The 26,383-nt window shown below is 36.0% G+C and overlaps 1 protein-coding gene across 1 annotated transcript in view; it reads right to left on the reverse strand.

The window, feature by feature from the left end:
- The window catches only part of LOC143247501 (dachshund homolog 1-like), a 125,586-nt gene that overhangs the window by 33,600 nt on the left and 65,603 nt on the right, over positions 1 to 26,383 (reverse strand). The window contains exon 2 of the mRNA XM_076495739.1: positions 5,281 to 5,402. Within this exon, the coding sequence (XP_076351854.1) occupies positions 5,281 to 5,402 (122 nt within the window). The remainder of the gene's footprint in view (positions 1 to 5,280; positions 5,403 to 26,383) is intronic.

Below are 26,383 nucleotides of genomic sequence, written 5' to 3' on the forward strand. Positions count from 1 at the left end.
TGTAAGACTAGAGGGAGGGCAGCTAGTCATTGCCACCCACCGTCAACTCTTGGGCTACTCTTTTACCAACGAATAGTGGGATTAATCGTAATATTATAACGCCCCTACGGCTAAAAGAGCGAGCATGTTTGGTGCAACGGGGATTCGAACCTGCAATCCTCAACTTACGAGTCGAGCGTCTTAACCACGTGGCCATGCCGAGCCCAGTCATATTGAAAAACATCCATGACCACTGTAATATTGTACACCACTTTTTACGTATTTAATCTGATAACAGCTGTTATTAACTAATAATGGTAAAAATATTACTACCCCAATATTTAAAATAATTTTTAAACGATTTCTGTTATAACAGCTGTTAAATAATAATAACAAAGGAAACCACCGTAAGATTTTAAAACACCATGCTTCTCACAGCTGTTTTTATGTTACTGCTCCGATGAAAATTATGTGGTATTTATATAAACATCAGTATATCTTGTTAATATTAATACGTAACTTTAATACCAGTTGGACGGGTCGTAACTTAGTGATCAGTGTGCCGGATTCTTACTATAAAATATTGTTATATCATAATATCTTATATGATATGGTTTTGAGAGAATGACAGTAAATCAATATGTGGTACTAGTTTTAATAAGACAGCTAGAGGGGTTGTCTTAAGTTACTACCAAAATATAGAGATACCGACTGGAAAATTGTGCTATCGACTTGAAAGTTGTTCTAGGGTCTAAGTTTTTGCAGGGCAAACTGTGGTGTGTTTTGGGCCAACTATAACGCTAATAATGAAAGGGGTGTTTTATGTCTTAGTTAAACAAATCAAATCAAATCATAAGAATGTTCTTCAACTTTATATCCAATAGACCAGCCAAAGGAGAGTTATAGGGAATTTGTTTCAATAGAACACCCAGAGAGGCGTTATTGAGCCCTAGTTTTAATAGAACAACTAGAAGGGTTTTCTCGGGCCTTAGTTTCAATAGAATAGCTTAGGGTGATCTCGGGCCGTAATTAAAATACAAGAACTAGAAGAGTTTCATTTGGCTTTAGTTTCAAGAGAATAGCCAGAGGGGCATTCTCAGGCCTTAGTTTTAACAGAACGGCTGCAGGACGGCTGCAGGACTATTCTAGGACCATGGTTGTAATAGAACAACCAGAGAAGTATTTTGTTAAAGGGGGTATAGGTTAATAAAAGATCCGAAATTGTGATCTTAGGTTTTAATTTAAAAAAGAAAAAACAACAGCCCTAGTAGTATTCTATGGTCTCTTTTTTCCAAAATAATAATCCAAAAATGTATCAGGATTGCATTTTCGAGAAAATATTTAGTAAGCTCGATAAAATATAGGATAGGTAAAAACTAAACAAATACAATCACAATTAAATTAATAATTAAGTTGTTAATAAGGTTCTTTGTAAGCAGATAAAGTGTATTTGTTTGTTTGTTTCTTTGTTTTGAATTTCGCACAAAGCTACTCGATGGCTATCTGTGCTAGCCGTCTCTAATTTAGCAGTGTAAGACTAGAGGGAAGGCAGCTAGTCATCACTACCCACCACCAACTCTTGGGCTACTCATTTACCAACAAATAGTGGGACTGACCGTCACATTATAACACCCCCACGGCTGAGAGGGCGAGCATGTTTGGTGCGACCGGGTGGTGATGACTATCTGCTTTCCCTCCAGTCTTACACTGCTAAATTAGGGACGGCTAGCGCAGATAGCCCTCGAGTAGCTTTATGAAAAATTCAGAAAAAAAAACCGAACTGAAAATATAGATTTTACATTTTGCTAGAGGACACAATTACAGTCATCGTAATGGGCACAAATATTTCACTCTATGCTGTATATATATATATATTTAAAAAAAAACCTATAAAAAATCACAAATCGAGTTCTGGTTGACAGCAATGAACGTTCCCATGGCTTTGTTTATGTGGCTAACGGCTACATTAGACAGACTTGACTACTTTCCACGAGCACGATGACTCATCATGCCCAGGGATAAAAGAGTACGTTAACAGTCCTCTTTCCGACTCTGACTTTAAAACGGGATTTCAAACACGAGGGTTGAAATCTAATTATATTGTACCAATAAGTTGTGAGTAATGGATGTGTTCCATAAAGTACGTTTGCTCAGTAGGCTAAAGAAATGACGACAAGGGACACGAATTATGCATATTTTATATACAGGCCATTCAACACTATCGTATTACACGAATAATTGTAAATAGCTTGGCAAATGGTTGTGTCACGTGACCAAGAGGTATCTTTTACGGGTTTTGAATTCACTAGTTGAGTTATACGTAAACTTATAAGTCGTGGTAATGGAAAAAAAAAGGCCATATTTTATATACGATAGTGTTAAGTATTGCTCTATCAGACACTATAACACTTTTCTCGATATTTGAAGGGTCTCCCAATACTGACTGTTTGTTGTGTAGCTTTCTTATCTGTGCCTAAGTGTAAAGGTTTTAGTGGGTTTTAATGTTAATTCTACAATATGAATATTTAAAAAAAGAAAAAAATATGGCCTTTTTAAGGAATAATGTATCCCCACCCCCACGGAGGAAGGTGAAATCACGATGTTTATTTTATGTGTGTGTAATTCTACTTTAATAATCAACTGTGGTTGCTTATAACAGTTTCCATTGAAATAACATAATCAGCTGTGATTGCTTATAACAGTTTCCACTGAAATAACAGAATATTAGGAATATTTTGCACACCATATAAGGATAAATTTACGTAAAGCTTAATATTTTCAAACATTATCTTTATCTTTTGTTTAATTTCCTATTAAAGTATCTAAACTACGTATTTAAACCATTAAGGACCTAGCGTGGCCTTGTGGTTAGCATCCAGGGCTTTAAGACCGAGGTTAGATATTTGCATCCGATTGTTTTCAAATTAAGCGTTATACACATTACGGTTAAATAAACACATACGTGTCCTGAATGCACATGTAAGCCAGAATGTAAGGCTATTAAACCTAAAGTTTCTTGGAGTTATAAGAAAGACATGACGTTATTAACGTTGTTGTTAATAGTTCTATTGTGCTGTTTAAGGTGATTTTAACAATTAAACAGTGCTTTTGTTTATGATACTGCAAAGGGAGTGTTAAATGAATTTGATAAAAGATGTATATGTTAATAACAATTATATAACTCTAAACTTCTACCTCCCAAAACAAGTGTATTATTTAGTTCGATATTTTACTATCATTCGTCTCGAGAAACTTAATCAGTTTCTTTAAATTCACGCAGTATCCAGAGAGTGACTTCGTAGAGGTGCATATATTTGTTTAATAGCAAAGCCACATTGAACTATCTGCTGAGTCCACCAATGGAAATCGAATCCCTGATTTTAGCGTTGTAAATCTGTAGACTTACCACTGTACTAGCGGGGAACGTTCGCAGAGGTTTGTACTGTGTTGTTTCGCCAGTAAAAATAGGTCCTCCAGTGGCTTAGCGGTATGTCTGCGGACTTACAGGGCTAAAATCGGGGTTTCGATGCCCATGGCGGGCATAGCACAGATAGCCTCTTGTGTAGCTTTGTGCTTAATTCAAAACAACAGTAAATATATGTATGTATATATATTTTTTTTTTTTTTTTTTTGCGCTCGTTCATTAGAAACAAAATCAACCAAGAGCTAAACCAAAATCAATGATGATACTTTTGCTAGGAAAACCGAGAACAAATTTCTTTATCTGACATTATAACCAATACACTACCAATCTTGGTTTGAATAATTTTTCCTATAACTTTCTTTGCCGTTATTACAACCGTTTTCTCCCATGACTTGTCTTTTTTTTTATCATTAAACTCACTTTTCTCAGTCACTTGTTTTTCATAACTGCAACCATTTCTCTATTCGTTTTCCGTTTTCAGACATTACATCTATTATTCTGCCTTTTTATCAGTAAGCCATTTCCTTACATCACTTCCAGTTTTCCTCATTACACCTACCTCCTTAATAATTATCCATTTCCTTTATTACAACCACTTTTTGCCATTACTTTCCGTTTCCTCCTTTTTCAGTTATTGCATTTGACTCCCCCTTCGCTTTCCTGAAAATCTAAACTTGTCGCGATTCGTTCCACTGATGCAAGCATTTCCGTAACTCGAGTTTTGTACTTAGCCTTATGAGTATAGAGGGTTTTCCTCGACAGGGGGTCACAGAACTGTCTCAACAGTTTTACCTTACCAGCTGTGTAGTTCTCAGCGACTCCCCGGCTAGTATAAAAGTACCGAACAGACAACTCAGCCGTCGATGCTCATTGAGAATAATCGTTGGGAACTGTTGAATGTCCCATTGAATAGAACCAGTCCTAATCGAATGAATTCAACTCATATTGAGCGCGCTACATTAGAATGCTTCATTAGATATTGCTTTATAAGGAAAACTTAGACCTGATTAATTTATTATAGCTAAAATACATACGCACGATTTTCACATTGAGTATGAAATGTGTAGGTTTAAAGTGAGTAACATATGTAACTATGTGGTGCTCTTAAATGTAGATAACCACTTTTCTTGTTTTAAGGCTTAGGAGTTTTACATAAATGAAACTAGAAGTAAGCAGTATTTTTGTATCTTTGAACCAGGTTGAATTAGTAAGAAATTTACTACCTAGCAAATTACTTTCTTGGCTAAGCAAGGACCAAATAACAATGCTTTCAACTATTTATTATTTTCGGTTATCATGTTAGGTCCACGCACATATTTAGAAGTATTTTTTCCCCAAAACGGAGATATTTAGCATTGATGAAGTGTTATAACTGCATCTGGATATATATATTTGTTTTCTTTATTTTTAATTTCGCGCAAAGCTACTCGAGAGCTATCTGCACTAGCCGTCCCTAATTTTGCAGTGTAAATTTAGAGAGGAGACAGCTAGTCATCACCACCCACCGCAAACTCTTGGGCTACTCTTTTTTTACCAACGAATAGTGGGATTGACTGTCAAATTATAACGCCCCTACGGCTGAAAGGGCGAGCATGTTTGGTGTGACGGGGATTAGAACCCATGACCCTCAGATGACGAGTCAAATGCCTTAATCACCTGGCCATACCGGGCCATATATTATATATATATATGTAATTACAAAACAATGAAACCGAAGGTAACAAAGAATAATTCTTGTTGCCTTAATTTCACTTTTATCACGTTTTGGATATTACTAAACAAAAACAAACTATAAATGTCTATTGTCAATCTGACCTTCCAGGCTATATACATTTTTATCTACCTATATCTCTAATTAACAATCGAGTTTAACATACCATTTAAATGGCCGTTTTTGTAACCGTGATATTCACCATCAAGTCGATTCTTCTTAAGTAGACTGCCACACGTTGTTAGGCCAGTTATCGAAGCTCTCTTTGGTGGTCGTCCCGGTCTACAACTGAAAACATGTTAAAAGAGAGTTTATGCTTCTAATATAATATCATCAAAAATTAGATTTCTTATGCCTTTCGCACCTGTCTGTCATATAGGAATACATACATAATATTATATAATAATCTGCTACTCTTTATGAATAGACATCTCAGAGGCGTATTTTTCGAATAAAATTTTGTTGATTATTTTTGTGATATCAAATATATATCAAATTTTAAAGTTCGCATATCTGTCACCAGGTTACTGATCAATACAGCTCTACTCGAAAGGATTTTAATTTAACTTCCGAGTGAGCAAAAACTTAAAAAAAAAATCCAGTATGTTTAATTAATATAATATTACTAATAATGGTATGGTAACAAAATATTTAAAATTGATTTTTATAGGTGGCGTTACTGTTACACGTGCAATGGAGGATTGTGAGACTTTATTCTCTTTACCATAACGAGTAAAAAACAGTTTTATTAATTATTGACGTTTGAAAAGCAAGCGAAGAAAAGAAACAATATGAAATAGGCTTTTAGGGTAAAAGTTTGAATTACGTAATCTGACAAGTAGAGAAAAGAAAGATTTCGTGCCAGTCAGTTATAAGAACATGTCAGACTTTTTTGTGCCAGAGTAAAAAAATATATATACTATTCATTGTTTTAATATTTGCCTATTTACCACACTTCCCTTTTTTCACTTTTACAAGGGATTTCATGCTTTTCTATTACCTATAAAATATGGTATAAATGTATTATTGGTTTAGTGTGGTTATTACTTGTTTTCAAGTGTCTACATAGCTGGGCTTATTAAACCACTTCCTTACTTATATATAATATCCAGTAATATATAGATTATACACTCATAAAGATAAATATTACACTGTGGCGTTAGATATATTGTGAAGCCATATAAGTTGAACGAGATGCGATTAGTAGATTTAATTTTCCAGAGTTTCAATCTAAAATTGCCCACTGAATCTTTTTATATTCCTTTATGTTACACATACATATATATATACATACACACGTATATATATAGAAAGAGAGAGATATAAATGCAAACACAAATATACACATATTGGTTCGTTTATAGGCACAATTCATAAATTGTGGCTCTAATTTTCACTGTGGCAGTCGATATACCTAAATCAAGTCTCCGTTTACTGATACGTACTAAACAATGAACGTTGCCTGGGGGAAGTCATAAATGCAGGAAATGTAACATTGTGTGCTGGTGGTGGATGTTTTATGACTGAAGAGATCAGGCTAGTTTTGCCTTAATGAGTTGGCGCGCGTCATTCACAAGAATTTAATATGCAAGAACCTTTATTTGAATGCAATGAAGGGGAATACACCAGATGAGTGTTCATTTCGACTGCTTACGAACGATACAAACACACGCACTATTCTTTCATCAAGGACATTCACATTAATGGGTGTTGCCAGGCAACAACACCAGCGAGTGGTAAATCCTGGGGCAGGTTTACTAATCAGATATATATGTATATATATGCACATTTCTGTGTTAGTGTTTTTAACATGTTAACATAAACTGAATACAATTACTGAAGATTTTTTTCTTCTCAAGTGAAGAGTTTGTTATTTTTTTACTACATATCAGATTGTGAGAATAGAACAAGAAAGTTCTGAATAAAATAAAAAAAAAATCTGATCTTTCCCTGAAACATGAGCTCAGTGTGGAATCACCCCCCCCCTAATAAAAACACCCATCTTGGAGCCTTAAGTTAGTTTTAAAATGAAAGTTAAATCCCTCTCTAACAAGAATAGTTCAAGAGTTATCGGGAGGTGGCGTTCAATAACTTTCCTCTAGTCTATCACTTCAAAATTATGAACTGTTAGCTATGCGAGAAATTCAGCAAACAAAACTGCAGTTAAGCCTAATACTGTATATTTTCTCAACTTTACGTACTATAAAACTACAAATAGGTATGCGCCATTCACATTTCGGTGTCCAAGTTATCTTCGCAATAAAGTTTTATTTTTCACGAAGTCGCAATTTGGAAACATATTTCTGATCAAGTTGTTTCTTTGTCTAACTTTTTCAATCGACTGAACAACAATATGATATAGTTGGTTGTGAATGATACTTGTGAACTAAAGCCTTAACGTATACTAAACTGACAAATGTCCAAATTGTAGAATAAAAACTCAATTGCATCAAAAGTTTTGCAGTAAATTAGAAACATTCTTAATGCAAAGAAAATCTGTGATAAACAACAAATATTTCACACTGTACATTTTTAGAGTGGATTGGTTTATATAACTGTAATAAATGTTTGTTAAGTTTTATATTAACATTATCAAGTTTCCATTTAACTCCTCTGCTAAACACTTGGAACGTTAACTGTTTAAAAATATAAATTATATTGGCACACATATACAGGATGTTTGGAAAGTCATTATGCAGTTTTGTAATCATATTTTATTCAGTCTGTTTCAAGCCAGCAACTGATATCAGTGTTTAGAAATAAAATAAGAAGGATCCAGGCCTGTATTGATGCCAACGGGGGTCACTTTCAACATTGTTTATAATTGTCATTCATATTTACCTGCTGTATTCTATATTAAAACATGCCTGTTAATAAATATATAAATGCACAGTGGCTTTCCGAACACCCTGTATAAGGCCTGCTAGAAAAGGCAGATAAGCATACAATATTTAACATCTACCTTTCCAAAGAGGTTCTACTAGAAGTGGCTTTGTACTTTTGTTTCCTATTATACTTCTAAACCTTTCCATAGACTACGTTTAGTCACACTATTTCATGTGTCAACAGTACTTTTAGCGTTACGCCCTGATGTCACATTGCATCTTGTCCCATTAAATGTTTGGTCTAGATCAATGGGGGTTTCCATTTGAGTCACTCAAAAGTGAGAGTTTCCATTTGAGTCATTCAATGGTGACAGTAAAAATTCGGTAATTACTAGACGCACTTATTTCTGTTCATCGTGATTTTTCTGTTAGCGTTTAAATATATATATATATTAACCAAATATGCACGTTAATTAAACACACCTCTTCGTGGTTAAGTAGAAAAGTAGGTTTAAGATTTGATAAATTATTTCGGCTGAAAAAAAAGCTGCACAATCTTCGTTGTGCTCATCATGTGGATCGAAACCCGAATTTCAGGGTTATGAAACTTCTAGCTCGCAGATGAACCAATATTTTGATTGTTTGGTTAGTTAGTTTGGCCTACAACTACTAGAGGTCTCTGTATCCGTTCTAGCCATCACTAATTTTGAAGTGATAGTTTGTTTGTTTGTTTTTGGAATTTCGCACAAAGCTACTCGAGGGCTATCTGTGCTAGCCGTTTCTAATTTAGCAGTGTAAGACTAGAGGGAAGGCAGCTAGTCATCACCACCCACCGCCAACTCTTGGGCTACTCTTTTACCAACGAAAAGTGGGATTGACCGCACATTATAACGCCCCCACGGCTGGGAGGGCGAGCATGTTTGGCACGACTCGGGCGCGAACCCGCGACCCTCAGATTACGAAGCGCACGCCTTAACGCGCTAGGCCATGCCAGGCCTTTGAAGTGATAGACAATAGACTTTTATGGTTCGTGTCCTATTTCCGCCAAGAAATACGCAGTCTGCACTGTGAGATAGTGAGAGCGTTAAAAAGTGACAATGAAGTCCTATTAGTTGTTCTGACGAGGGCAGCCCTAGAGTTGGCGGCAGGTGGTGTCTTTTCTCTAATTTATGACTTCAAGTTCAGGAACAACAATCACAAATAGACTTCGCGTAGCTTTGGACGAAATCCAACAAAACAGACATACTTATTAAACAAAATTTACATTTCCGATAAACTTTTGTTAATTATTTGCTATCCCTTTTTTGCTACTTTGTTTATCAATGGTTAAGTGTCCTGTGTTCAAATAATTTGTTGAGAAAAATCAATTTCTTTAAAATTATTTTGTTTTACTGAATTAAAATTTTCGAAGTTGACAGAACCTTATGAGCCGTAGGCTAAGTTTCAGATACAGCCGCCTCTAACTTATAAATACAGATAACCACTTAGCAACACAATTCCTTCGAGCCCAGTAACAGGACTGACTGTTACTTTGATAACACGTCCATAGCTCAGAGTATGGAGGGTATTCAGTGTCATCACGTCTCAAAATCTTGGTTAACAGTTACACCCGGACTATTTTCTTTCTCCTAGAAAGACCGTTCAAGTACAAAACGAAATAGATTTGAACGTTTTGTAGCTGTTGCTCATAATATTCAGTAGCAATTTAAAGATGAAAACCATACGTTCTAACCTTAAAATAAAAACCACCTTAACAGTTCATTTCTGATCCTCCAAGCAACGTCTTTTTTAATACTTTATGAAAAGATTTGGTTAGATTTAATCCCCGATCCAAGGCTTTTAATCCTATAAACAGCTGCCGCAGTTAAAAAAAGACACTTCAAATAATTTCTACCTCTAATGGACTTCAGAATGTTTATCAGCAATATACAGGTTTCTACAGTATTTGAGAACTGTAAGGATAAGATGTTAGACCTCATTAGATCATTCATAGCAAGCACAATAATTATTTTAATGATGGAAAATTACCAGCGTTTATTGGAGAAATGCCTTTCCTTAACCATCGTATTGTTTCTGATCCATCTATATTTTTTACTTTGTGATCTTACCATAAAAAAAAGTACCAAGACATTTAGTTAGATCCACGATCATGTCTTGTCATTATGGATAAATATACACAAAATTAGCGCTCTGTATTGGTTCTAATATTATCACATGAATCGGTAAAATGTGCTTGTTATGTCCTGTTAAAAAAAATATAATGAAAACAATGTATTCAAACAGACACTTCCACGAGGGCGGAAATGTTCTAATACTACATCAGAAACCCGAACGTTATTCTACGTCTCACTGGATACAGTTTCGATCTTTGCTAACCCTCGCATTGCCGCGAGGTGTGGATACGACAGATGGGAACTAGACTGTGTGTTCCTTTGAACGACTGCTATTATGTTAATGGCTCAAATTACCTTCTCGTTTATAACAGAAACTTACACCAGTTGTTCATAGAAACTAACTAAACAACGATGGGCCGCGTCTAAAATCATGTAAACCTGAAACTACTACTTAAATCTGATATGATGCAATAAAAGACTTGAGTTTGCAAGTTTTCGAAATGGCAGTGTTTGAGTGTGATCTTAAAAACGTGCTAAATAGATTATGGACGTCTTTTAGATTGTATTTGACATGAACAATTTTTTCCATTTGGCTTAATACAATGACTATCTGCCTATCAGTCAACCCATATGTGTAATTACTGAAACAGATTAATTTTGATATAAGGTTTTGTTCGAACGTAACTGACATCTTGTTATTTAAAAATAATAATAATGTCGTAAACCTTACGCTTAACAAAAGTTATTTTTCACTTTTTCGTATATATATATATATATGTATGTATGTATGTATAAGCATTGCTTTCGTAATATTAGAAACTGTTTAGACGTACTTTATTAGGATCTCCTAACTGTTGTCGAGTTGAAACGTATTGTCTTGTTGTAGTCTATTTGTCGAGGGTTAGTCTCTAAAGGTTTTGCAGATGTAGTGAACGATTTTTGTGGAATGGATTTCATTCACATCATTGTTCAATCAGTGATTAGGTGACTAAGGAAAACATCATCTTACCCTAGCCTGGAACTACTTTGAAACTATAAAATACTGAATTCTTTTTGTATTATCATCTTTGAAAAGCCATTAAACATCAATGCGGAATGCAGAATTGTGGGTAAACATAACAAATAACAGCTTTCAGGTACACCCGGATGTTAATGGTTTGGTTTGTTTTGAATTTCGCACAAAGCTACACGGAGACTATCTGCGCTAGCCGTCCCTAATTTAGCAGTGTAAGACAAGAGGGAAGGTAGCTAGTCATCACCACCTACCGCCAACGAATAGTGGGATTGGCCGTCACATTATAACGTCCCCGCAGCTGAAAGGGCATGTTTAGTGAAAAGGGGATTCGAATCCGCGACCCTAGGATTACGAGTCGAGTGCCTTAACCACATGGCCATGCTGGGCCCCTAGATATTAATCGTCCTTCTAAAAAAATCATGGGACCTTACCTACCACGAATGAGTTCCACACACCATAAAGCCCCCCCTTCCCCCAAACAGTGTTAGAACAACACAAATGGAATGAACCCCCTTTTTTAATTACGGAAAAGGATAACATGCACTTAATCAAGTCACACGTCACACTCTTTCAGTCAGTTACAAATAACAGTTTCATACCTAAGCAACATACAACCATGCTTGTTTATTTGTATCTGAGATAAATTATTAGCTGTCACTGGCAAAGGAATCACTCACTTTGATTGGTTGGTTGTAATTAGGCACAAAGCTTCACAATGGACTATCTGTGTTCTACCCACCACGGGCATCAAAACCCGGTTTATAGGGTATAAGTCCACGGAAATGCCGCTGTGTCACTGGAAGGCCACTAACTTAGGACACAAACTCATGTCTAACCATTTCTTTTTAACGTGAAGATGACCTAAGAAGGTCGAAACGTTGTTCTCTGCTTTATTTTAATAAAAGTTTAAAAACCCATTCCAGCCGTCTTGAGATACATCATTACTTTATCAGATTATCCTCAGCATCTGGCAGCCACGATTTCACTTAGTGGTAGATTAAATCACTTTGACACAGTGCTTTCATAAGTTCTGAGGAGAAAAGTCTTTGACCAACAAATCAAAGAAAATACATTTGATAGTTAATTTCTTCAGCAGACTGTTGTCAGATCCCTTTGAAAGTCGGAAAGACCCTTGGTCCTACCCATTTTCTTACACAGTGAGTATAATAATACTACTTTTTAACTTTCACAGGACTCAAGCAATCCTATGACACGTGATGTCATCATTTCTGTTTTTTACCTCTCTCCCAGTAGATTAGCGGTAAGTTTTCAGGCTTACGGTGCTGAAATTTGGGTTTCAAAATCCTCGGTGAACCCGATAGCTCATTGTGCAATTTCGTACTTGAGAATAGTCACGCATAATAAACCAGTCTACTTTACTACCAAAAATGTATGTTGTGTGATACGAGTATATTTAGAGGATCCTAACAAAATGGCTACTCAGTTTATACGCTTGAAGTAAAACAAATACTACAGTACTTTTAATATCAAAATAGCACATTTTGAAAAGAGGGTTTAAAAAAAACCCAGCTGAGAACTAGCTTTGCCCAAGTTATAAATAAATGTTTACAACAATCATAGAGTTAGGTTAAGGACATGGAATATTTTTGCCATTCTCAATTCAAAATGTTTACCACTATGACAAATTGTTTTAATGTCGCTACCTTGAAAACTCTTATATTCAGCTTCTAAGATTAAATCCATGTTTCGTAAATGGTTTGAACATATTTAGCTAAAAAATTATAACTAACTTCATCTAACAATTTTGTTTACTTGATGCCAATAAACAATAAAAGCAAAATAACAGAAAATATTAATTTAATAAAGGAAGGAACAGTATAATGATGTCCCAGGTTTTAACTGGTATATAATCTGATGACTACAATACAAATACAAGCTTTCGGTGTTTCTAACTAGAGAAGTTTACTTCTTATTTTAAACCCCTGCTGGTTCAGCAGTAAATCTATATAGTTACAACACTAAAAACCGGTCTTCCGTACCTATCGTGAACATAGACCACTGTGTAGTTTTGTGCTTAATACCAAACAACCATCAAAGTTCTCTATTGTAATTGGTATATTTCAACTAAAGGGGTATTTACAGATATTATTTTAGACAGGTCTTTCGTCTGTCACAACTATTGGCCCGGGAGTCTTTCTTCAGAGGCACAGCGTTATGTCTATGGACTTACAATGCTAGAAACCGGGTTTCGATACTCATAGTAGGCAGAGCATAGATAGCTCATTATGTAGCTTTGTGCTTAACTAAAAGCCCAGACCTTTTGTTCAATACCAGATCTCAACGTAAGGGTTGGACCCAAAGCAATTGGTGATACATTTGAAATTTTATTGATGCGGAACAAATGAAATGGTGTCGTATGCCTTCCCTTCATAAACGTAAAATAAACTCATTAATTCGTCAGTATAACCATAGTATGCCCTCGCTCGTAACGTATTTCCGAACGAAACAATATTATTAATCAAATGAATCTTCACAATAACAAATAACAGAACGTTAGTGTTATTGACATATAACAATATTTTGGGTTCAGTATTACACTTATATAACACAAAATGAGTTTACTAAATAAATTTATTGATTTATAAATATAAAGAAAATGCTGGATTATTTCGTACAAAATTCCTTTTCTTCCTTTATTAAAATACTCTCCTTTGTTGAGTTAGCAGTAAGTTTACGGACTACAATGTTACAATCCGGGATTCGATTCCTCGTAATGGATACAGCAGATAGTCCAATGTGGCTTTGCTCTCAAACAAACAAGAACAAATTTGTTATCCTTTTAGTTATATTATGTTTAATAATATTTCAGAATTATTGCAGAATGGTACAGACACAATGTTCAATCCTCACAAACAGCAGAATTCTATCTTAAAGCCCAAGTAACACCATAATGAGCCAATATGTGAGACATATACCTTTTAACAGAAAGTACACTTACAGACATCGTGAAAATATCCTGTCATCTGCTTTTTGGACCAGGACCTTTTTGAAGCATTTTCTGACATCACTGTCTTTATATTGCCATTTTTTCCTCTAGTACGTTTGCAGAGTTTCAATGCTAAAAATTGGGTTTCGATACCTATAATGGGCAAAGTCCAGATAACCAATTGTGCAACAACCAAACGAAATTATGCAAAGTCCTCTGTTACTATTTGCAATAGGACAAAGGTAAGTGGCCTAATGGCAATGGTGTCAAACAACTGTTAGTTAATGAAAGTGTTGATCTGCTGTTTGAGGCGATAGCTAATTGTGAAAAAGCTGTTATTTGATCTATTGCAGTTGTAGATTTTAAAGATGTAAACCTGTCAAATGTGTGAGTGTGTGTAAGCATTACTATTTTATCTAATTTTTTCACCACACATACACTAGGACAGGGAACCATTCAAGCTCTTGTTCCCACTTTCTAAGCGTTGCAGCTGTCAAAGGCACTTTATTTGATGTCTTGATTATTAGTTGCACCTCTACCTTAACATGTGCTTCCAGAAATGATAGAGTAAAGGGCAATAATTCAAACCTATCAGCTACGAAAAATTCGTTCATCTTTCTAACTAGGTAGCTAGGGATGTTTTAGAATTCAGAGAGCAAATTAATCATAGTAACCATAACTTGTCCTCTTATACCAAAGCTTATCTTGTGACAGATCAGAAGACCTACTGGTTAGTAACAGCTATAGCATATCTTGTGACAGATCAGAAGACCTACTGGTTAGTAACAGCTATAGCTTATCTTGTGACAGATCAGAAGACCTACTGGTTAGTAACAGCTATAGCTTATCTTGTGACAGATCAGAAGACCTACTGGTTAGTAACAGCTATAGCATATCTTGTGACAGATCAGAAGACCTACTGGTTAGTAACAGCTATAGCATATCTTGTGACAGATCAGAAGACCTACTGGTTAGTAACAGCTATAGCATATCTTGTGACAGATCAGAAGACCTACTGGTTAGTAACAGCTATAGCATATCTTGTGACAGATCAGAAGACCTACTGGTTAGTAACAGCTATAGCTTATCTTGTGACAGATCAGAAGACCTACTGGTTAGTAACAGCTATAGCTTATCTTGTGACAGATCAGAAGACCTACTGGTTAGTAACAGCTATAGCATATCTTGTGACAGATCAGAAGACCTACTGGTTAGTAACAGCTATAGCATATCTTGTGACAGATCAGAAGACCTACTGGTTAGTAACAGCTATAGCATATCTTGTGACAGATCAGAAGACCTACTGGTTAGTAACAGCTATAGCTTATCTTGTGACAGATCAGAAGACCTACTGGTTAGTAACAGCTATAGCTTATCTTGTGACAGATCAGAAGACCTACTGGTTAGTAACAGCTATAGCTTATCTTGTGACAGATCAGAAGACCTACTGGTTAGTAACAGCTATAGCATATCTTGTGACAGATCAGAAGACCTACTGGTTAGTAACAGCTATAGCTTATCTTGTGACAGATCAGAAGACCTACTGGTTAGTAACAGCTATAGCATATCTTGTGACAGATCAGAAGACCTACTGGTTAGTAACAGCTATAGCATATCTTGAGCAGAATACAATACAAATATAATACAGTAGTACATGTACATACTCTATATTAAATGCTATATATGATTTAGCACCATTGAATGTACCAATCCGTTCATGATTTTATGGTAAGTACAATCAGATTATCGTAATTGAGGAAGAGCTGTTACTTGCACTGAAGTCAGCTCGAGTTATAAAGAATTTCTTGTCAATGTTTGACTGTATACAGTGAAGCTCCTGGTTCACTGTAAGTGAGGATTGGATAAATTAAGACGTCTATAAATCAGACAGCTAAAGTATGTTTGGATGCTTTAGAAGCCACAGACTTCTCACCCTCTTATAATTCACTTATAAAACGTGCAGAGGATATATATACCGTATGATAAGCTTTTTCAGGTAAATATTTGTTGTATTGAGGTTATTCTATGAGTTTTATTCCACCTTCATTTAGTAAAGTGAATCACAGGCTCTCACAAAATCTTTCAACATTTTCATGTATATGGGGGTTCAACATAGAATGTTGATCAAGGAAGCAGCTAAGTTCCTTTCACTCTAGTTATCTAATGTTCTATGTAATTCGCTTACAGTGGGTTATGGACCTTCTCGTGGGACAGATTTCTTCTACATTTTAACATACTTTGCAGAACCACACAAAAATATTTGCTATCAGCAAGTCAGATGATGTCTTGAGCTAATAACATCACTTACTTTTTTGATACAAATAACGTAGTGACAGAGCTAGTTCATGTATCCTGGTAAATAATATCATCATTGTTTTCCGTATATAATTCTATGTTTTTTTTCAACCTGGAACAATTAATAAATAAGAATTACTGAATTATTTTGATTTTTAAAGCTGACAATCATATCTTGACACAACAGATCTTTGATTATCTATTTCACGAAATTTTCACAAACTCGATTACTTGGAACTGAGAGAAGCTGTGATTTCTTAGTCTTCAAATCATATTGTAATCCTAATGGCTATTGTAACAATTGATTATCATGTTAGTTACAGTCACATTAATTTGAGGTTATCAGCAGTTGATATTGCTAAGGATCTTCTGAGCAGGTGAAATGCTGTTGTTTTTTTTTCAGACTGGGTTCATCATAGACTGTCGGATGAGAACCATTACTGCTTTCTGTCAAGTTTAGGTAATCAGAGACTATACTTTACCACCTTCTACTTTAGGTAATCAGAGACTATACTTTACCACCTTCTACTTTAGGTAATCAGAGACTATACTTTACCACCTTCTACTTCTTTATATTTCTGATTCTTAAATGTGTCAGTTTAACAGATTCATCCATAACAAAATATTTATTTTAGTTATACACCCCATGTGTATACAAGTGTTTAAGTTCGTATTTCAAAAGAATAAGCTTTTAAAGCACGAGACAAGGAATATCCCAACAACAACCAAATTGCTGATTCTCTGCAGCAGCAAATTACATGAACTCCCAATCTTCGTACTTAACATACCGTTTCTTTCGTGTCTTATTTTAACCTCCCTACTGATGTATAACTGCTTTACCGAGATGTCAAAATTGGAATTTATGAGTACCAAGCGTGTAGACTCGTCAACTATTTCATAGCTTTTAGTGGGCCCTGTTGTCACATCCACATTAGTGGAGAAACAATACACACACCATGTCTAAGTGAAACTAAACCTCACGCATAAACATTCACAAGTTTGGTAAGCAGCCAGTATGTAATTTCTATTCTGCCCGATATACCATTACAACACATACCTTGCAAATTGTGCAAGGGCATATTTAACAAATTACACAGGCGATTCAAACCATCCAATCAAAAATCACGTTTCAAACTGCGTAGAGCCATTGCTATTTCTCCAGATGCCCTAATTGTTTTTTCTTTTCCTCAACTAGCGTACTACTCGTATACTGTGAGCAATTGTCAGTGACTGGTAAATTTTGGTACATGCGGTAAAATACTCAATAATGGTCAATACATACAAATTTATATTATGAACATTTAATAAAGAACTAGCTACATCCATGTAATATAAAAACATAGCGTGACTAGTTTTTTCTGCGATCAGTATATAAAACAGTGGTTCTCAACCTTTTCTGACTTGCGGCTCACTAGGACAATCTGAAAATTTTCGCGGCACACCAGGACAATCTGAAAATTTTCGCGCCACACCAGGACAATCTGAAAATTTTCGCGCCACACCAGGACAATCTGAAAATTTTCGCGGCACACCAGGACAATCTGAAAATTTTCGCGTCACACCAGGACAATCTGAAAATTTTCGCGGCACACCAGGACAATCTGAAATTTTTCGCGTCACACCTGGAAAGCCTTAACGATTTTTTTAGGTACACGTTATACGGCAAGTGTCCACATGTGACCTAAAAGAATTTGGGATTCCAAGAATGCTTACATTCCCATGAAGGTGGAACTGAATGTACTGTGGGAAAGGAGATGACTGGAGAACTAACTATTCCATGAACTGAAGTCATAGAGGAAAAGGCTAGTCTCGACTTATTCTGGAATTGTAATAAAACACCTAAATCAGCGAAATGTCATTGTGCATCACGTTTATATACACGTAACACAGAAGAGTTAACTTAAAAAGCCTTAGAACGAAAATCACGGCCAAAGCAAGCGATATTAATGTCATCTGCACATTGTCAATACTATCGCTTGCTTTGGCCGTGAGTGTCGTTCAAAGGCTTTTTAACGATTTTGTGGTATAGCAGAAAAATCAAAACTTTTTATTTTTACATGTTTCCAATGTGACTCTTGTGCTTGCTTAAGAGAGCAAATCAAATTGAAGCGAGGCTCTAACATAGGCAAACAAGCTCGCATTTCATCATCGACTGTAAGAAGCCTCTCTCTCTTTCTGGCTTTAATTTCAGTCAATGCTGAAAATCTAATTTCGCAAAACCACGAAGATGCAAATGAAAGCAGAATTTAAAATGCTTTTGAACTGATTGCAGGATGTGAATTTTTAATGGAGATCCAAAACTCATCCAAGCTCTTTTCGGGGAACAATGACTAATAAAATTTGTTGTTTCGTAAATCAATGAGCTGTTCTTCCTCCTCAGTTGTAAGATTTGTTGTCTCGTTGATTCAGAATGGATGGGTCACCCAGTTATATTCGTCGACAGCAAGTGACGGGAAGTAATGTTTTAGTGCGGACTGTAGGTCGCTTAATGTATTCAAAATTTGAGGGACAATTTTCTTCTTTGACGGACATTCGTTAACAGAAGGAAAACAATTAAGGACTCCTTTCGAGATCTGATTCTTCCACAGAGTCACCTTTTCATCGAAGGCCTTCAGTTTGGATGTTTCAAGATGGTCCTTGGAGACTTAAGTTCAGAGAATTTAATTTGTCAAACAAGTCGGAGAGAAATTGAACCTTCAGCCACCAGATCTCAACATGAAAAGAAAATTCAAAACCTGCTTTCTCAACCTCCAAGAAAGAAATTACTTCAGTTTTTAGTTGGACAAGATGCTTTAACACCTTTCCTTTTGAAAGCCATTGAACTTCAGTGTGATATAGTAGCTTTTTGTAGTCTGAATCCATCGCCTCACAGAGAAAAGTCGAGATTCAAGTGGCCGAGACTTGATGAAATTCACCTTGATTTATAACAGACTGCAAATCTTTCGGCAAAGATTTGGAGGCAATAGCCTCTCTGTGAATCATGCAATGAACAATTCTAATGTTTGGATTTTGTTAGCGTACCTGAGACACGAATCCCTTCTTTTTTCCTTGCATTGAAGAACAGCCATCAGTGGAAATGCTGACACAGTTATTCCAATGTAATTTGAAGAGCAAAATGTTTTCATTCACTAACTCAAAAATGTCTTGGCCTTTCACTGTACTTTTAAATCTTTGCAAAATAAGTATTCGTTTACGATTGTTCCATCTTTTATGAAGCAAACAAAAGCCAGAACTTGAGCTTTTTCACTAACATCAGTAGATTCATCAACTTGAAGAGACCATATCAGAGACAATTCATCTTCAGACTCTTCGAAGTGTTCACAATCTTGATCCTTCAAATCCGATGACAAGTCTACAATTCTGCGTGAAATTGTGTCATTGGACAGTGAAACTTGCTTAACCTTTTTGGCGGCATCCGTTCCAAGCATAGTTTGAATGATAATTGCTAACGCTGGCTCAATCACTGATTCGGCTTTCGTATGCGCTTTCTTGCGTTTTGTCAACAATTCAGCAACTTTATAACTTACAATCAATCCTTTTTCGGGCAGCTTCATGTAGTTCACAAGCTTTCCTGATTGTTCTTGTTGTTGAGCCGCGAGATTCTTGAAGTATTCTTTTGGTTTATCCTTAACAGCTGAATGGTTTGTTTCCGAGTGTCTCTTCAGTTTGCTAAGAACAAGCGCCTCGTTCGATAAAGCTGCATTGCAGAGTAGGCAGAATGGTAATTGAGAATGTTCCGATTCCAAAGCGATAAAACCGTATTCGAAGTATTTGTTTTTGTACTTTCGTTTGATTCCTTGCTTTTGATTCAACACATTCTCCTTTGCAGCACCAGACTTACTTAAATATTTTTCCATGGATAAATGATAAAGCTAATTCATACACGATAAGCACGAAGTTCTGCAGTTTATATAAAATTCCTACCTTCAGAGTAGTAGCTGTAGCTTACCGCAGAATGAGAACGTGTTCCAGAAAGCAGTTTGATTGTTTGATTCACCATTTATGACGTACGAAGCGCTTGTGGCGCCACAATTAAACTAACAGTCGAACTGTTGCATTCGAGAATGAAATTTAAGTATGAACTTCTCAGTGCTCGAGTTCAATGAAAACCATCGAATGTTTTGGAAGGTTTTAAAGTGTCTCTATAGTAGCTTTGATTAACTGATGTGTTCGACTTGCTTTTAAAATCCAAAGAAAGTTGAATGTGTTTCAAAAACACCGCGGCACACCAACCAATCTCTCGCGGCACATAGATTGAGAATCACTGATATAAAGCGTAGTGTTACACAACTGTTTAATAGCTGATTGAATATGAAACGAGACAAGAGAAAAGGACATGACACGGCCAGATGGTTGGAGCGTTTAACTTGCAATCTGAGGGTCGCGAGCTCAAATTCACGTTCGCTCTTACAACCGTAAAGGCATTGTAATGTGTCGGTCACTGCTAAATTAGGAACGGCTAGAGCAAATAGACTTCGTGTAGCTTTGCGCGAAATTCAAAACAAACCAAGCCAGATAACAAACAACAACACACTTTTGGCTTTTGCGTGCAAAATACTGTGGTTCTTTTAAGCCCTGAAATCAAACAAAGCTGAAGCACCTTCCGTTTCAGAGATATAGAAATTACTAGCTATAGCGATAGTCAGAGTACACGTTTCTCTACATCAAAAGTGTCCATTGTCAATCTCTGTCATTCATTTGCTTTTGCTCAAATCTTCTGTTTTGTGATTAGTATTATTCATTACGGTTCAGCATGGACAGGTGGTTAAGGCACTCGACTCGTAATCAGAGGGTCGCGGGTTCGAATCCCTGTTCTGCCCAACATGCTCGCCCTTTCAGCCATGGGGGCATTATAACGTGACGGTCAATCCCACTATTCGTTGGTAAAAGACTAGCCTAAGAGTTGACGGTGGAAGATGATGACTAACTTCCTTCCCTCTAGTCTAACACTGCTAAATCATGGACAGCTTGCGCAGATAGCCTTCCTGTAACTTTGCGCGAATTTCAAAAGCAAACAAACAATTATCCATTACAATGAGTAACCCCGTACGGAGTGGCATTACTGTAGAAATAAAAAAGCTTTGACTGTCACATGATGTCTAGGATCGGAACATTCATCAAACAGGTAAGATCTAATTTTTGATGAAATCATCCATCAGCATCATCATATTGGTGCTACGAACAATGTTGTACAATGTAATTCCACTCATCCAGTGCAGTGGTTTAATGTTCAAACTTAACTTTTGTACTATTGAAGCTCATTCGTCACTAAATTTATGTAAGATTTGCTCTATCGCAGAATATCCTAACATGAAACAATGACAGCAGTGCTTCAAATATAACATGAATGTAAAGAATAATTTTTTTTCGTATAGTAGCAGCGATCAGGATCTGTTATTATAGTATACATGATCATTCAATGTTCTTTAGCATCTACTTAAAATAAATGCTAGAAATGTTCATGATACTTCTACACCATTGTACAAGTGTTGTTTTTATCTTTTATGGATGAGCAGAACTTATATATATGTAAATAACAGGCGGTATGGGTTGAGAAATTTTTTTATATAGAGGAGGAAAAAACGTTTCGGCCTTCTTCGGTCATCGTCAGGTTCACAAAGAAAGAAAGAGGTAACTGACCGATAGCTGGCCCCATGTTTGAAGACGGTTGTGTAACTGAGTATGGGAATGTAGAGGGCGTGCTTAGATGTTTGATTATATTTATTTATATGGGAATAAAGGTGTTCCTTTCTATTGGTTTATTTTGGGCTTGGGTTGTTGTATAAGTAAAGCTTCTTTAATTTTGAGTTTGTTTATGTTTGTTTCTTTATTTAGTATTTGAGTGTTTTCTATGGTTATGTTGTGTTCATTTGACTTGCAATGTTCGAATACGTGTGAAGGTGACTTTTTATGTTCTTTGAATCTGGTTTCCATTTTTCTACTTGTTTCTCCAATATAGAAGTCGTGGCAGTTATCACATTGTATTTTATAAATAATGTTGGTGTGGTGTTTGTCAGTGTAGTTTTTACATAGTATAGACCTCAGTTTTGTGCCGGGTTTTTGAATAAATTTGGTATTAACTGGAATGTCATATTTTGTTTTTGCCAAACGTTGGTTAATTTTCTGCTGATGTCGGGAATATATGATATGCAGCAGTATATGGTTTCGTGATTTTTTAATTCGTGGGAAATGTTTACTTTTGTTAGTTGATTTTGCTTTTGTCTAGGTGTTTGAGTATAATGTTTTCTACGGTTTGTGGAGGAAACTTATTGATGTTGATGAAGCATTGTTTTATTTTGTTTAATTTGTCGTTAATTTTATCTGGTGAGCATAGTTTTATGGCTGTGTTTATTTGGTTTCTTAGTATGTTGAGTGTTTGTTTTGTTTCATGTGCTGAGTCCCAAGGAATGTATAGTCCAGTATGGGTGATTTTTCGGTGGATTTCTGTTTTGAATTGTGTGTCGGTTCTTGTAATTTTGAGGTTAAGAATAATATTTGATTGCTTTCTTCCTGTTCACATGTGAAGTTGATGTTGGGATGTATAGAGTTAATGTGATTGAAAAAATTAAGTATGTGTTCTGTAGATTTGAATCCCGCAACCGTGTCATCTACATATCTATACCAGTATAGTGGTGGATGTAATGCTGTGTTAATTGCTTGTGTTTCAACTTGTGTCATAAAAATATTGGCTAGAACTGGTGATACTGGGTTGCCCATGCTTAGGCCATTTGTTTGTATATAGTTGTGGTTGTTGAACATGAAGTTTGTCTTCATCGTGATGAATTCTATGAGGGTTGCTAATTGGCTGCTGGGAATGTCTATTGATGGGTTAGGGTCTCGGACATAGAGTTCTAAGGCTATCTTGCAGGCTTCAGCAGTTGAAACTTCTGTAAAGAGGGATATAACATCGAAACTGGCCATTAAGGCTTTATGATTAAGTTGATTTAAATTAGACTTGAAATTAAAAGAGTCTTCGATGAATGAGCTGGCTGATGTTACATATTTGGAGAATGCCCATCCTATGCATTTACCAAGATTGTAATTAAACGATTCATATGTGGACATTATTGGTCGTAAGGGACAATCTGGTTTATGAGATGTGGGGATGCCGTATATTTGTGGTGTGCGTGAGTCGGTCTTGCGTAGGTAGGAATAAAGTGTTTTTGAAATTGTGTTGGCTTTTTCATTTTTAGTAGTATTTTGTTTAGTTGTGTTTCGTGTGTCTTTGTTGGATTTGTGTGTATTGGTTTAAACTTGTTTGTGTCTGATAGAATGTTCTTCATTTTTTGAATGTATTCATTCGTGTTCATTATGACTATAGCGTTTCCTTTATCTGCTTTTAGAATTTTTATGTTTTTGTCTTGTTTTAGGTTTTTAATGGAATTAATGTCTCTTTTTGTAAGATTGTATTTTAGGTTTCTGTTTTGTGAAATTATGTTGATGGTTTTGTGAGAAAATTCTTTGAAAAAATCGTTTAAGATGTTTTTAGGTGCTTCTGGAAAATATAGATTTTTAATTTTTTCTGGGAAGTTTGACTGTTGGATGTCAACAAAATTATCTAAGTTGTCTTCTTTATGTTGGTTGTGTTTGGTTGTTTCCTTGTTTTTGGTTTCTGTGGAAAGTATCACAAGTCTCCTGGCTGGGTCTTCTAAATATGTTTTAATTTCTAAGATTGGAATGTACCTAGGTGCTATTGCGAAGTTGAGTCCTTTGTTAAGTAGATGTATCTCGTCTATATTTAATTGTCGGTCGGATCTGTTAATCACGAGGTTAGTCAACGGTTTGTCGTGTTGCTGTCTTTTCTGTTGTTTGCATCTCAGTTTTTCTAGTTTTTGTTGTGGCAGATCTTTTTGTCTCTGTCATTCCTAGTGTTGATTTGGTTTATGTTTCGTTGTATAAGTCCGTAAATCTCTGGTTTAATGCAACATGCCAGTTGACGGTCAAGCTGTGCTTCCCATCTCGTTTCTCTCTGGTTTAATGCAACATGCCAGTTGAAGGTCTAGCTATCCTTCCCATCCCGTTTCTGTCTGGTTTAATGCAACATGCCAGTTGAAGGTCTAGCTAATCTTCCCATCCCGTTTCTGTCTGGTTTAATGCAACATGCCAGTTGATGGTCTAGGTATGCTTCCCATCCCGTTTCTCCCTGGTTTAATGCAACATGCCAGTTGATTGTCTAGCTATCCTTTCCATCCCGTTTCTGTCTGGTTTAATGCAACATGCCAGTTGATGGTCTAGGTATGCTTCCCATCCCGTTTCTCCCTGGTTTAATGCAACATGCCAGTTGATGGTCAAGGTATGCTTCCAATCCCGTTTCTCCCTGGTTTAATGCAACATGCCAGTTGATTGTCTAGCTATACTTTCCATCCCGTTTTTGTCTGGTTTAATGCAACATGCCAGTTGATTGTCTAGCTATCCTTTCCATCCCGTTTTTGTCTGGTTTAATGCAACATTCCAGTTGATGGTCTAGGCATGCTTCCCATCCCGTTTCACACACCCAGACAAAAAGCAAAATCAACTAACAAAAGTAAATATATCCCACGAATAAAAAAATCACGAAACCATATGCTGCTGCATACCATATATTCCCGACATCAGCAAAAAAATAACCAACATTTGGCAAAAACTAGTAACAAAATATGACATTCCAGTTAATACCAAATTTATGCAAAAACCAGGCACGAAACTAAGGTCTATACTATGTAAAAACAACACTGACAAACACCACACTAGCGTTATTTATAAAATACAATACAACAACTGCCACGACTTCTATATTGGAGAAACAAGTAGAAAAATAGAAACTAAACTCATAGAACACAAAAAGTCACCTTCACACATTTTCGAACACTGCAAGTCAAATAAACACAACATAACCATAGAAAACACTCAAATACTAAATAAAGAAACAAACACAAACAAAGGCAAAATTAAAGAAACGTTACTTATACAACAACTCAAGTCCAAAATTTACCAATAGAAAGAAACACCTTTATACCTATATAAATAAATATAATCAAACATCTAAGCACGCCCTCTAAATTTCTACACTTAATTACCCAATCCCCTTCAAACATGTGGTCAGCTATCGGTCAGTTACCTCTTTCCTTCTTTGTGAACCTGACGATGACCGAAGAAGGTCGAAACGTTGTTCTCTCCTCTACATAAACATTTTCTCTACCCATACCAGCCGTTTTTACATACATTTTTCCCTTTAAGTGGGTTTTCTCGTCATCATGGATTGAGCAGGATTTATGTTAATGTGTTACTGTTTTTCTTGCAAATGGTTATCTGATCCTACAAACATACTTACAGAGGCAACTAGTTACACACTGTAGGCCCGGCATGGCCAGGTGGGTTAACTCGTAATCCGAGGGTCGCTGGTTCAAATCCCGGTCACACCAAACATGCTCGACTTTTCAGACGTTATAATGTGACGGTCAATCCCACTATTCGTTGGTAAAAGAGTAGCCCAAGAGTTGGCGGTGGGTGGTGATGATTAGCTGCCTTTCCTCTAATCTTACACTGCTAAATTAGGGATGGCTAGCGCAGATAGCGTAGCTTTGCACGAAATTTAAAAACAAACAAACTTAAAAGGACATGACGTGATTTTATCTCAGATCAGTAGGTCTAGTGTTTCGAGGGTCATGTCATCAAATACATTTTGTAGTAGATACATATCTACTTTTGTGATGCTTAACTCAAAATTATAGCTAACAATATCCCTCTGTGAAAAATATCTACAATAATTAGACAGGGTAATTCTTTTTCTATCTCTATTAGCCAGACTTAAGTTGTATCAACTTCCCACAGTGTTACTTGATAGATAAACATACTTATATTCATCTCCTATATTTATGTATTCTTATAAACACATATCAAACTATCTCTAGTAGCGTTGATACTGATCTCATCATAACCTCTTCAGACACAAGCAGACTGCTGTGCACTCCCAGATTGGCTGTGTCAAATCCAGTGTGGTATCTTATAGCTTAATGAAGCAGTGGCAAAAACCTTCATGGTCTGTTATTGTCCCTTTTGCCCCCACACGACAGTCAGTCAATTAGAATAAAACC

Source organism: Tachypleus tridentatus, chromosome 3 (genome assembly GCF_004210375.1).
Source record: "Tachypleus tridentatus isolate NWPU-2018 chromosome 3, ASM421037v1, whole genome shotgun sequence".
NCBI lineage: Eukaryota > Metazoa > Arthropoda > Merostomata > Xiphosura > Limulidae > Tachypleus > Tachypleus tridentatus.